Consider the following 14875-nt stretch of genomic DNA (forward strand, 5'->3'; position numbering starts at 1 on the left):
CTTTAATCTTTCTTGGAGAGGACTGTACAGCATAAAGTTTACAAGAGTAAACAGAGTAGAGACAAAGGGATGCGGGGTAAGGCCTTTGATCGTCTCTATCACTTTCCTACACCATTGGACTGGCTGGCCCCAATAAAACCTTTTGGCCTTCCACAAGGTTTGAGACTATAGTCTGTAAATTTCCTTAAATATTTTCTGTAATATTTTGCCCACCACCCCAAGTGAATTCCAACAAAGAGGAAGCTGGAACTCTGACCTGGACAGACTTACCGGTGTAACAGAGGCTCCTGGAAGACAGTGTTCCAGTCTTCTCTGTATGGTCTCTCACCACAGAGGGAGCCCATAGAAGGGAAAGTACTATCTGGCCTGTAGTAGTTGATTGGGAAAGCATCACCTTTAGTTAGTAAACAATCTAGAATAGTCTTTCTTAGCCATCAAATAAAGAACTAAAAAGAAAGAAAACCCCTCTACTTCATGAGGGTGTGGAAAAGATGCTGCTGCCTCCTTCTCACTCACTTTCCAGCAATCCCACCACAGTGCCCAGCTGCCTGTGAGATCCTTTGCAGGCAAGAGGTCTTCAGAGCTCTCAGATCTCTTCTTAGAGCCCTCCGGGCTCCTGGACTTCCCACCTCAATTTCTGATGATGTAAGGAACTGGTTTGTGTCTCCTGTGATTTTTCTTCTGCCCCTGAGCCATCACCTTTGTTGTCATTGACATTTATAATGTCATTGCCTGACGTTACTATTCTTTAGTCTGATTCTGGGGCTTTGCGGTGCTATTGCTGTGAAACAGATCTTCCTATGAATACTCCTTTGGGATAGAATTGGGTGTTGCAAAGCTAAGTTATTCCTGAATTACTTGCTGAGCCAAGGCTAAGGAACACTGGGCTGTAAATGCTGATGGCATCATTTATTGTCTAAAGAGATGTGTAATTTTCTTTCCCCAGTAAGTAATACCTGTCACAGCTGCATGATTTCATTATAAAAAACCCAGAATGGTTTTAGTTTTTGTATATATTGATTACCTATAGAGATAGCTCCAGAATTTCCTTATGGAAGACTGCACAAAGGGAATTGACAACTGTTGTGAAAGTCACATTTGGCCATTGATTGTTTTTTTGTTGTTGTTGTGTTTTGTTACATTTTGTTTTGTTTCGTTTTTAGACAGGGTTTTACTCTGTTGACCAGGCTGGAGTGCAGTGGCATGATCTCAGCTCACTGCAACCTTTGCCTCCCAGGCTCAAGTGATCCTCCCACCTCAGCCTCCCAAGTAACAGACTACAGGCATGCGCCACCATGCCAGGTTAATTTTTTTTTTTAAGAGACAGGGTCTTGCTATATTGCCCAGGTTGATCTGAAACTCATGGGCTGAAGCCATCTGCCTGCCTCAGCTTCCCAAAGTGCTGGGATTACAGGTATTAGCCACCACACCTGACTATTTATTAATTCTTTCTTACCGATTTCCATTTAAAATCCAAATTACTGCCCTTTCATGGTAAGATTTTAAGAGCAGAAGCTACTTTCTTAAGGTTTTAAAAATATATCTATACCCTAGTTTTTGTAAATTTAATTTTACTTTTCATAAACTACAAAGCTAATATGGGGTAGGAAAATATATTAAAAGCCTTTAACTTACTAGGATTTTATGAAATATTGCTATACAAAAAAACTTCTGCAGGTAATTGGGTGAGTCTAATTCACTGCTTTGTAGAATCCATGGGATCATAAAACCTTTTGGTATAAACCTTGATCTTGTCATGTGTCTTGTAAACCTTTAATAAGCATAAATTGAATTAAAGGGAGCATCTGCCACCAATGTCGACATAGACCACGTAGACCAGTAGTTAGTGTTACTGGTTAATCCCAGCTGTATGATTTGCCTTAGACTTGAGCCATACACATTTGGACCATCTTACTGGCACTATAATAATCATCTGGCCCTGAGGTGGAGGTAGCAAAAGGTATTTGATGAGACATTATTTTCATATGCCTTTTTTTTTTTTAAATCTTCTGTTGGTCTATTCAGACTGGTCTGAAGAAGTTGATCATTTACATTTCCTTGACATGGAGAACATTAATTGGGAAAGGAAGCCAAAAACTTTCCTAAACAATAACCATTTCATTTCACTAGTACCCAAAATGCGTTTTTGTTCTTTTTTGACTGATAAGCCATTATGTGAGCAATTCTAGCCTACAGAGAGGGCATTTTGCTTAGTGGTTTGCACAGTAAATTCTACCTTTTATCTAGCCAGTTTTGTTGAGGTGTTATATTATTACTCTGACAATTCTGTCTCTCATGGTTTACCACTGAATTGACTGTTTTGCACCTGGGACTCACATTAGAGAAATAAACAGGTACAGATATGCCCCCAACAGCTCTTGTTTTGGATATGGTATTCCAGAGACAGGAGAGATCCCAGTCCATTGTCTGCCTTGGCCTTCAGCCAAATGGCTTTCTCCTCATTATAAGGACTAGAAGGTTCCGACAGTAAGAAGGGTTGGTTATATGATCTCCATGGGAGTATGAACACATAGGAATACAAGTAATTCCAAGGATGTGATCTAAAGAAAGGAGTTCTGAGACCACTCAGGAGAAAGATACAGAAGGAGCTACTGGCAGTTCCCTCTGGATGCATCTGCCCTTCAAAAAGGGGTAGTAAAGGAAAGCGTGGAGGGGATATGTTTGACAGACGGCTTACTGATAACAGCGCTGAGCAGTGCCTTGATTTGGATGTGTATTCATTTAGTTTCCCTTTTCTTTACCATTCCAGAATGTCATCTGGACCTAGATGGTCCTTGTGTTTCAGAAATAAAAGATACATCAGCATTCTCTTGCCTGCCCCTCTTATTGTAGTAGGATGCAGAGGGAAGGTGAATTGTCCAAGTTCACATTCCTGGTTATAGTTAGTCACGTGGCATCAGACCAAGTTCTCAGGCCTCCCCACTCCTATCCCAGGACTTCTCAAGTGGCCCCATGCTGGCTTTTATGAGTAAACATTCTTTTAGTTAGGGGCTAGTAAGACCCAGTGTTTAATTAAAGATCACTAATTGGTTCTGCTTTTATTCTCTACTGTTGATAAGGAAAATATTGGGTAATTTTGTTGCGTTTCACATGAGGCAGATGTGATGTGAAAGTGGATAGGCATTTTTATAATTCTTTCTTGGTCTGTGTTAACTTAAGGTCTATTCTCATATCCCTAGGAATAGAGTGGGTTAAGAAAGCAAACAAACAAAACTTCCTCCTTTTTTCTTCAAGCAATACATGTTTATTGCAAAAATTAGAAAATATAGATACATAAAACAACAAAGAAAACAAAACAAAATACCACCTCACGAATTATCACTTTCTAGACTTTAAAAAAATCTCCAATATGCTTTATATACCTATATATGTAAATATATAGGTATATAATATATACTATGTATATACTATAGATTTACAATATGTATGTTTATTTAACATATCTACATTTGAATGCAAGTAAAAATGGAAAATAATATATTGAAAATACTTTTGATGTCAATAAAATGTATTTCTATACCACGAACCATCAATTTTCTTTTCTTTTTTTTTTTTTTTTTTTTTTTTTTTGAGATAGGGTCTTACTCTGTTGCCTGGGATTGAGTGCAGTGGCACAATCTCAGCTCACTGTAACCTCTGTCTCACAGCTTCAAGTTATTCTCCTGCCTCACCCACCTGGATAGCTGGGACTACAGGTGCATGCCACCATTCCTGGCTAATTTTTATATTTTTAGTAGAGATGAGGTTTCATCATGTTGTCCAGACTGGTCTCAAACTCCTGACCTCAGTGATCTACCCACCTCGGCTTCCTGAAGTGCTAGGATTACAGGAGTGAGCCACTGTGCCTGGCCTATCAATTTTAATAGATAGATACTTTATGTGAATGTAACAAATTAGCTACTCCACATGTTATTATTATAAATCTAGGCACTTTTCCCGTAATGTTACTGCATTTGAACCATCTTAGTGAATATTCTCCTAATAAAATCTTTGCACATTCTCTTAATTATCACCTTAGGATAAATTTGTGGAAAGAGATATGTTGAGTCAAAAAATATGCAGATAATTAAAATGCCAAAAATTAAAAAGTAAAAAAAAAAAAAGATATACATAATTACTATCTCTAATCTGATTGCCCTCCAGAAACACAGACATTTATGTTCCCACTATCCAGTAAAATAAGGATGTTAACTACTGATTCTTACTGCCAAGGCTGTATGAGTTACCTGGGGCTCTCTTTTCTTAAAGTGATTATAAAGCTATGAGCATATTATTATGACCCATAAGAGATTATAAGCAGTTATGTCAGAGTCTTATAATAGTTACACAAGGAGGTCTAGGCATATAATATGTACCTCTTGCAATCAAACATAAGGGTGCCAGGGCCTCAGAGGTTTGTGCTAAATGTATGTTAGTCAAGCAGTAGGTAAGCAGCTAGTTTCTTTTCTTGACATCAGAAGTTAGAAATATTTTCTGAATCACATTTCAAAATGAGGTCTTTGTGTTCAACGGCTTATGATAATTCCAAAAGTAACTGTTTGGTGATTTCTGTGTTCTAGGCCTATGCTAAGGACTTGACGTATGTTATCTGACTTATCTCTAGCACAAACCAGTGTGTTAAGTGTTGTTCCCTACATGTTACAAAAACTCTGAAGCACAAAGAGGTTAAAGTAACTTATCCATGGCCCCAGTTAGTATGTGGCATTGTAGAAGTTTGAAACCAGGCGTACTTTTTTGACGTGGTCTGAGGCATTAAGTAACATTGCCTCACTGATAACCAGCTTTCTAATTATTTCAGATAATTTAACCTTTATTCATACTCGCTTGTAAAAAATGTTAGAAGGCAGCAAAATGTAGCAATTAAGAGTGTGGGCTTTGGATGTGCACAGTGGCGCATGCCTTGTAGTCCCAGCACTTCGGGAAGCTGAGGTGGGAAGATCACTTGACCCTAGGTGTTCAAGACCAGACTGGGCAACATAGTGAGACTCTGTCTCTGCTAAAATAAATAAATAAATGAAAAATTATTATTATTATTTTTTTAAAAGAATGTAGGCTTTAGAGCCAGAAAAATCTGGATATGTTTGCCAGGTGGTTGTTGTTGTTGTTGTTTGTTTGTTTTGAAACAGGGTCTCACTCTGGTCACCCACACTGAAGTGCTGTGGCATGATCACAGCTCATTGCAGCCTCGATCTCCTCAGTCTCAGGTGACCCTCTCCCTCAGCCTCCTGAGTAGCTAGGACTACAGGCACACACCATCACACCCTGCTCATTTTTGTAAAGATAGGTTTTCATCATGTTGCCCAGGCTGGTCTCGACCTCTTAGGCTCAAGTGAACCTCCTGCCTTAGCCCCTCAAAGTGCTGGGATTACAGGTGTGAGTCACTGTGCCTGGCCTGCTTGACATTTCAGTAGTCAAGTGTGATGCCTACTCTTGGTAAGCACAGATAATAGAGGGCATTATCATGATCATCTTGTTTAACCTGATTATAACTTTAGTTAGATACGGATTTTGAAAAAGTATGTTTCTGTTTCTAAAAATGTTTTAAATCACCATGTTATTTTTGGATTTTGTCTTTTGCCCTCTCTGAATATAAGTTTATAATTTTTCTGGGTGTAGAAAGTACAAGGGTGGCTTGGTAAATACAAGGACAGATTAAATGATTACTCCAGCGTGTGGAGTAATACTCTTGCCTTCATTTGGTGTGGAAACTTCAAAATTATCATCTTTGTGACTAAGATTATAGTGGATAAGGCCATAATACAGATGATTTATTCACCTGGTTCCCTTTATTTAATTAGCTTCAAGTGCTATTCATGTGAGCTCAGTGATCCACATAGCCTGCTCTGAATCTGAAAATACTAGGTCAGTTGCTTTTTTAATCCCTTGGAGGCTTATTGGGTTTTTGTTTTGTTTTGTTTTCTGCTATGTGATGATTGGTTTTTATTTATGTATATACATACAAATATACTTACACATGTGTGTACATACACTTAGGATCAATGAGAATTTACATTTTAGTTATTCTGCAATACAGATTTTTCTTAAGTTCTGCAGTCCCAGAAACAAAATGTATTATTATTCCTAGGAGGTAAAAAGAAAAAAATGTATTATGAATCATGCATCGCAAAAGAAATATCTGCCAAATATCTACCAATGGAGTTTAAACCTTTGTTCTTAATCCTCAGAGGCCAGATGTGATAGAAGATGGACCCCCCCCCCCCAAAATGTTTCTGTTTGTTTTAAGTAGACTTCAAGACTTTAAGATAGGTTTCAAACTAGATGAACAATTAGACTAGGATAATTTCATATTTTTCATCATTGCAGATAGCATTAAAAAACTTGCCCAGGTATATATTTAGGGCCTCTGGCCATTACCCTAAAAAAACTGCTCCAAATGGTAAAGATTCTTATTTTTTAGAAATCAATGTCTAAATAAACTTAAGCCTATCAAGAGTTGATCTAGTAGTTAGCCATAGCAGAATGCTTTGACTTGCATTTCCTGAAGGATTCTCATACCCAATGTGAGGGCTTTTTGTTATTCCAGCTGATTACACAGTCAGGTCAGCTTGTTTTTCCTGCTGCATCTCTGTAAATGGGGCCTTTCCAAAAAATCGACAGCCAAGCCCTTCATTTCTCTTTTGAGTGTCCTAACACAGTTTGTTCTTAGCTGATGGGTAAATAGATCAGTTCCTTGTCAGAGTCATGACACAAGAGCTTCATATTATCTCACTTTAAACAACAAGTTCTCAGACTTGAATTATGCCAGCACTTGTACTTACTTACTTGAGAAGTGGAAGAGCCATTTATAGGGAACATTGGTGATTCAATCATGTTTCCTTTGGAGTCTCACTGGTTTATAAGGAGTAGTCCAGAAAAAAAGTGGCATTTGCTCTGTTATCTTTGAGAGGTAACTTGGACCCTATTTTTCTGGGGTGAGAAATGGACAGAAGTGGCCACCTGCTTCCAGAAGTATTTTCTACCAGGTTGGCATCTTCAGATGGTGGTGCTGAATCCAGTCTTGGCTCCGGGTATCCTCATACTTTTAGTGACCAGAACCTGGAGCTGGAACACCTGTCCTCACTGCTTCTTTGTGCATTTAGGAAAGTGTTCAGAGAATATGGTGTATTTGTGCAGTAAGTATAAATTTTTAAAAATACCTTTACATTATTCTCTCCAGAAAGTATCTGTTGGGTACAGGTAGGAATCCATAGTTCGGTTCCTAAACCTACTGTTTGCTGATGGTGTTTGTCTTTTTTCTTTCCTAAAATAGCATATGATTAATAATGAGTTCATAGAATAATGCACAAAGTTCTTCTGACTCTTGAGTGGTGCTCTCACCATGCTCTGCCCTTTACCAGGCCATCACACCAGGACCTTTACTTTTAGAGTCCCTGCTACAGTAGTCATGGAATCCAGTCTTCTGAAACTCTTTGTATCTTAGACTTGGGCATAGCCAGAAGAAACCTCCAAAACCTCTTTTGGCAGTACTGAAGCAGCCCCAAAGCACTGAGCATGCCGAAAGACTTGAAGAGCCTGAGACTTACCTCTCCTGTATGTGGGAACAGCGAGTGGCTGGTGATGACTCCAAAAGGCCAGCCTTTTCATGTGACACTGGCAAGTGTGGGAGGAAGAACAGGAGGAGATGGAGGACAGAACAAAAATGGCACAAGCAGAAGCAATAGGTTTGGGGCTAGTGCTGGTAAAGGAAGATGGACACGTGGGCGTGACCTCCCTCATAGTGAGCAGTAGAGAAAAGAGCCAGTAGTGAAAACAATGATGGAAGTGGATGATAGGGATTATGGAAATGATGGACAGTGGGCAGCATGGGACAGCAGGTCCTGGGACAGCAGAGGAGGCAGCAGGTGGGGAAACAATGATAGTAAACCTGAACCTCAATGCAGGATTACTCAGATGACTATTTGAAGACGGAGTGGGGAAAGACACATTAGCCATGTGGACCTTCATATGTCAGTGAAGGTTGGAGGTACAGTACAAGTAGATGTTTATTGAACGAGTGCATTCACATGGCCGTATACCATTCCTGCTATGGGTGTATGTGTGGTGGGATGTACACATAGAAATGTGTGCACAAAGAAATCTTTATGCTTTCCTTATGCATAAAGCACACAGGCTGGGCCTGTTGGTGGCTCGTGCCTGTAATCCCAGCACTTCTGGAGGCCAAGACTGGTAGATTGCTTGAGGCCAGGAGTTTCACACCAGCCTGGGCAACATGGCAAAACCTCGTCTCTACTGAAAGTACAAAAAAAATTATCTAGTGTGGTGGGATGCATCAGTAGTCCCAGCGACTTGGGAGGCTGAGGTGACAGAATATTCTAGCTCAGGAGCTTGAGGATTCAGTGAGCCAAGGTTATGCCAATGTACTCCAGCCTGGGCGACAGAGGGTGACCCTGTCTCAAAAAAAAAAAAAAAAAAAAAAGAGAGAGCGAGAGAGAGGGAGGGAGGGGAGGAGGAGGGAGAGGAGAAGGAGAGGAGGAGAGAGGGGAGGAGAAGAAAGGAGGGAGGGGAGGAGAAGAGAGGAGGGAGGGAGGAAAGGAAGGAGGACAGAGGGAAGGAGAAGGGAAGGTTTTGAAAGCAGCATGTGCAAAGCTGGTAGGTCTTGTGGCTGATGGGCTTTTCTATCCATGACAACCAAGGAATAGTGCTGGATTTCATGGAATTCTAAAAGTAAAGTACCTGGTGTGATAACTTGGTAAAGGGCAGAGCATGGTGAGATACCAGTTAAGAGCCAGATTATCCTGGTTAGACTCTACAAGACACATCTGTGGTCAACGTAGGCAGGGACAGATGAGAGGCAAAACAGAGGTGAATTATGACTCGTGGGTCTGCAGAACTCAGCAGTCCTGTGGTTCCCAGGAGTACTTCTGTCGTAAGGTGCAGTCCATCTGACAGTGCCACAAGCACAGATGGAACAGCCGGGTGGAGGATTCATGGCTGGCATTCTGCACAGGGCTCTCTCTGGGTCTGCTGCATGTCACAGCTAGTAATGGTGGTGACCTGGTTACAGAAAAGGAAGGGCTCCATATGTCTGAAAAAATTTTCCAATTAGTGTTTAAAATTTTGAAGTTTGAAGTATTTTAAAGCTCTCAAACTCCGCAATGACTCATTCCCTAAATATTTCAAATAGGCATTGTACTTTGCATTTGAACGGTATTTTTACTGTCCACAGTGTATCTACAGGCATTACCCCTTGTGATTTTCACAGTATTTCTCTGAGATGGGTAAAGGTTTTTGTTGTTGTTTTGTTGGACTCACTCTCTCTTTCTGTCTCTCTCCTCTCTCCCAACTGCCACCAACACACACACACACACACACACACACACACACACACACACACACAAACACACACACACACAGGGTCTCATTCTGGTGCCCAGGCTGAATGAAGTACAGTGGTTCCATCATGGCTGCAGCCTCAAACTCTTGGGTTCAAGCTATCCTCCCACCTCAGCGTCCAGAGTTGCTAGGACTATGGGTGTGTGCCACCACTCCCAGCTAATTTTTTAATTTTGTGTACAGATGAAGATCTCACTGTGTTGCCCAAGCTGGTCTCAAACTCCTGTCCTCAAGTGATCCCGCCACCTCTGCCTCCCAAAGCACTGGGATTAGAGGAGCGTGTCACTGCGCCCAGCCAGTTTTGTGTTTTTAATTTATCTCCATTTTACAGAATTTGAGACAGATTAAGCACCTGTCTAAAGTCACCCAGCTGACTGGTGGCAGATAAAGAGGGGTACCTAGATGTCCCAATTTCAAGGTCTTACCATGACATTGTAGAACAGTTATCCCATTATTTTCACATGTGGTTGCCTATGGCCCTGAAAGAGCAAGTGTGGAAAATACCCAGGAAGAAGAGCAATGTATTCTTCAGTGTTTTCATTGGACTCTTCTCCACTAAGATATCTGCTTTGTTTGTTTGTTTGTTTGTTTTCAGACAGGATCTCACTGTGTCATTGGCAAAGCTGGAATGCAGTGGTATGATTGTGGCTCACTGCAACCTCAGTCTCCTAGGCTCATGTGGACCTCTCACCTCCACCTCCCAAGTAGCTGGACCACAGGCACACGCCACCGTGTCTGACTAAATTTTTTATTATTATTATTTGTAGAGACCAGGTCTCCACATGTTACTCAGGCTGGTTTTGAACTTCTGGGCTCTAGTGATCCTCCTGCATTGGCCTCCCAAAGTGCTAGGATTACAGGCATGAGCCACTGTACCTAGCTGACGTGTGCCTTTTATCCTTCACATAAACATCCCTTGCAGGCAATTTCAATGTTTAGTCTTAAAGTAAAAGAAAGTTAAATGTGGGTTTTGTTTTGCCTTTACTCAGTATATCTGAAATTTCTCATTCTCTCTCTCTTTCTCTCTCTCTCTCTCTCTCTCTCTCTCTCTCTCTCACACACACACACACACACACGCATTTCTCATTCTCTGAAATTTTAGTTCTGCTTCTACAGTTCTAAGTGTAATTGCAGATACATTGTGTCTCCTGTCTTTCTTTCTTTGTCAGCAATCCGAGTGAGATTCTGAGTTCTCACTGATGACAAAGAACGAGAGAAAACACACTTTTAAGAAATCAGTTAAAATAGAACTTGGAAATCGAATGAGAAACCTGAAGGATGCATCAATGGAATCACAAAGTCTTTCTTTAGTTCTGGAATGAACAGTACATACAATCTTATATAGACATATAGATATATATGTGGCACACACACATATATGACATATGGACAATTTATAAAAAACTGTTTTTCTATAAGAAAATTAACAATTATTAGGGGAATTTAGTCCAGTATCTTTATACCTATACCCTGATGGCATACCTATTATACCCTGCAGCTCTGAGCAAAAACAGAGTAGTGATTATATATACTACAAAGCTGATTCTTTAAGTTTGGAGGTTGCCAGAAGAGGTGTCTGAAATGCTGCTTATTATTGACCAAAATGCGCTGACTTGGTTGAGGGTGCAAGGATGACCTCATCCCATTACATTTCAAGGCAACGGTGCTAATGAGAGCCAGGCTGCTATTCCCTAGCGACAGTCCATTTTCTCATCTCATTCATAATTGAAGTGGGTGAGAGTAATTTTTTGCCCATTATAGAAGGTGGTTACATCAGATCTCCAGTGGCATACCAAAGCTCTCATATTGTTTTAACTTAACAACTGTAACCTAGTATCATAAGCTCTATGTTGCTCTGTAAAGTGCAAATTCTAGAAGGGAGGAAAGGGGAGGGATGTGCTAAACCCTAGTCCGGAAAAATGAATTTGAGAAATGTTGCTGCCTTCTGTTCTGAAACAGTGTCCTCAAAGCCTCTGCACTCACCTGATCAAACTTAACTCTTACGTTTCCACATCCTTAAATGTTGCGCGCGCGCGCGCGCGTGTGTGTGTGTGTGTGTGTGTGTGTGTGTGTGTCCTCTGGAGGAGAGAAAGCATTTAAAGACAGAGTTCTTGGACCAATAGTCTCCTTTGATAGTATAGAATATATTGAGCCTGGTTTTAAAAATACCTTTGGCATGAAATCTGACATGTACTATTGTTATTTTCATTTGTACAGGTGGTTCCAGGAAAGAAATCACTGAACACTGGGAATGGCTTGAGCAAAATCTCTTGCAGACACTCTCCATCTTTGAAAATGAGAATGATATCACCACATTTGTGAGAGGAAAAATACAGGTAGTGGGATAAAAGAAAAGATACCTTTTTAATAGAAAATAATTTCAAATTTACAGAAATGTTGTAAAAATACAAATGGAATGAAACATACTTGTATATCTTTACCCAAATTCACCTGTTAACATTTTACCTAAACCATTTGCTTTCTCATGTGTGGGTTTCCCTCCTCTCTATTTGAAAGGAATTTTCTCCTGAATACTTCGGGTATATTTTCTAAGAACAGGAAATATTTTTAGAAAAATGTTCTTTTTTTTTCTTTTATAAATACATGATATTTTACATATTTGTGGGTTACATGTGCGTATTTTTTACATCGTAGAATATGAAATGATCAAGTCAAGGTATTTGGGGTATACATCTGGAATATTTATTATTTCTATGTGTTGGTAACATTTCAAGTTCTCCCTTCTAGCTGCTTTGAAATAGACTATATATTGTTGCTATCTATAGTCACTTAGTGGGCTATGGAACATTAGAACTTACTTCTTCTGTCTAATTGTAAGTTTGAACCATTCACCCACCTCTCTTCATTTCCCCCTCCCACCCTCACAGCTTTCCTAGCCTCTGGAATCTACCATTCTACTGTATCTCTATGTGATCCAACTTTTTAGCTCCCACATGTGAATGAGAATACGCAAGATACTCTATTAAATAACAACACTATATTTATCAGCTGCAGTATTTAACATTATATATAAGTTTCACATTAGTACTAAAATATTTAATACGCATTCTGATTTCATTAGCTGTCCCACTTATGCCATTTACAGCCTTCCCCACCCCACTCCAGTACAGGTTATAATCTAGGAAGACATTGTATTTAGGTTTCATTTCTTTAATCTCCTTCAGTCTGGAACATTTCCAGAGCCTTTCCTTGTCTTCTATGACACCAAAGTTTTTAAAGTATACAATTCTGATTTTTTACTAGAATGTTTTCATTTTGTGTCTTGTCAGAGATTATGAATTGATTCAGATGTTGCATTCCTGGATGGAATACTGTATAGGTGAGCCTGTGTCCTTCTCACGGTATTGTTTCTTGAGGCCCATGACACTCATTTGCCCCTCATTGGCATTATAAACCCAGTCAAGTTGTTATATCCGATTAGTAACTGTGGAGTTACTAATTTTACCGTTGCAAATAATAAACAATTTCTGTAAGAAAACATTTTCGGGCCACACAAGTATATTACTCCTTGTCAAAATTTCCCTCTTGATTTAGGATCAATCCATTGATGATTTTTCATCTGAACCAATCTTTACTGTGATAGTTTACAAGATGGTAATTTTCGTAAAATAATGCTCATCCAGTTTCAGCCCTCTCTGACATTTACCTTTTTGTCAACTGTTGTTCCACTATAAGCAAGAGGCTTCACTCCATATATTATTTATTGATTGTTGATATGGACTCCTGGATTCCTATATTTTCTAGTTGTTTGTGTTTTATTACTGGACTTAATTATTTTGGTACTCACACTATCCCATATTTAGAGGGAGCCCCTACAAATGGCCTCCTTTGTCCTTGTCTTTGTCTTAATCTATTTATTTGTTTGTTTGTTTGTTGAGATGGAGTTTTACTCTTGTTGCCCAGGCTGGAGTGCAGATGGGGTGATCTCGGCTCATTGCAACCTCTGCCTCCTGGGTTCAAGCGATTCAAGCCTCCCAAGTAGCGGAGATAACTGGTGCCCATCACTATGCCCAACTATTTTTTTGTGTTTTTTAGTAAAGACAGGGTTTCACCATGTTGGTCAGTCTGGTCTTGAATTCCTGACTGCAGGTGATCTGCTTGCCTCAACCTCCCAAAGTGCTGGGCTTACAGGCTTGAGCCACCATGCCCACCCAGTCTCCTTTTTCGAAAATTCACTTCCTTACTTGTGGTATAGCAAGATGTTCTGGAGTCATCGTTTACCCTCTTCATCCCATTTGTTTCAATTTGCTGTTAGGTTCTGTCTCCTTCCTAACATTGTTAGTTTCTTTTTTTTTTTTTTTCAATACAGAAATTGTTGATATGTCTCCAAAAGTGTTACTCCCTCCTGCATCCCTGCTATCCTGTTCCCTTAATTCCTCATAATCAACTTGATCATTATTTATCATCATGGTTTATCTTCCCTGTGTTTCTTTTTATAAGCAGATATGAGTTTTTATTTCCCTTTAGTCCTTACACATAAGGTTTCACATATATATGCTGCTCTGCATTTTGCATGTTTAATTTAATACCTTCCAGGTAAAACCTCGTATCAGTTCATATAATTCTTATACATTTTTAAAAGAATTTAATAGTTCCTTGTTTAATTTTGCAATACTTGTTAGATTTGTAGAAGAACCGCAAAGATAGTGCAGAGAATCCCTATACACCCTACCCTGGGCTTCCTTTAATGTTAACCTCTTATATACCATAGTATATTTATCCAAACTAAGAACTTAACATTGATATAGTAATATTAGCTAAATAAAATATTAGGTAGTGCAATAATGCTAACTAAACTTCAGACTTTATCAGTTTTAAAATTCCATGTTATTTTCATTACATGATCCAATCCAGGATCCCGTGTTTCTTTTAGCTCCTCATTATTTTTTGCAGCCACATATTATGTGTGTATATAACATACCTAATCCAGGCCACTCGCCTATTGGGGGGCATTTAAGTAGTTTCCAGTGTTTCACAGCTATAAATAATGCTATATATATATATATTTTTTTTTTCATGCCTGTGTATTTTGTATTGTGGGGGTTGTATCTTTAGGGTAAACTCGTAAAAGCGATATTGCCAGATACCAGAAACAGTATTGCCAGAAACATGTTGTTTAATATTGCCAAATTCCCCTCCACAGGAGTTGCATCATTTTACATTTCCACAGGCATATATTGGAGTACTTCCTTCCCCACAGCTTCTCCAGCAATATGGATCATCAAGCTTTTGAGTTTATACCAGTCTGACAGGGAGGGTTGCTTTAGTTTGTATTTGTCTCATTTATGAGAAGTTGAACATGTTTTCATATATTTGAGGGCTATTTTTTACATCTGTAAACTGCCCATGATTTTTGCCTATTTTTCTATAGGACTCCTATTCTTCTCTTTAGTTCTTAAAAGTTCTTTATATATAAAGGCCATTGGCTCTTCATTGATGTGTGATGTAGGTACTTTCCCTCAGTTTGTCCTTTGTCTTC

At 39.4% G+C, this 14875-nt stretch overlaps 1 protein-coding gene across 2 annotated transcripts in view; it reads left to right on the forward strand.

The window, feature by feature from the left end:
* The window catches only part of TBC1D9 (TBC1 domain family member 9), a 139407-nt gene that overhangs the window by 60523 nt on the left and 64009 nt on the right, over nt 1–14875 (forward strand). For both annotated transcript variants that reach the window (XM_039479184.2, XM_074396886.1), the window contains exon 3: nt 11593–11711. In XM_039479184.2, the coding sequence (XP_039335118.1) occupies nt 11593–11711 (119 nt within the window). The remainder of the gene's footprint in view (nt 1–11592; nt 11712–14875) is intronic.

The sequence above is a fragment of the Saimiri boliviensis genome, chromosome 3 (genome assembly GCF_048565385.1).
Source record: "Saimiri boliviensis isolate mSaiBol1 chromosome 3, mSaiBol1.pri, whole genome shotgun sequence".
In the NCBI taxonomy this organism is placed as follows: domain Eukaryota; kingdom Metazoa; phylum Chordata; class Mammalia; order Primates; family Cebidae; genus Saimiri; species Saimiri boliviensis.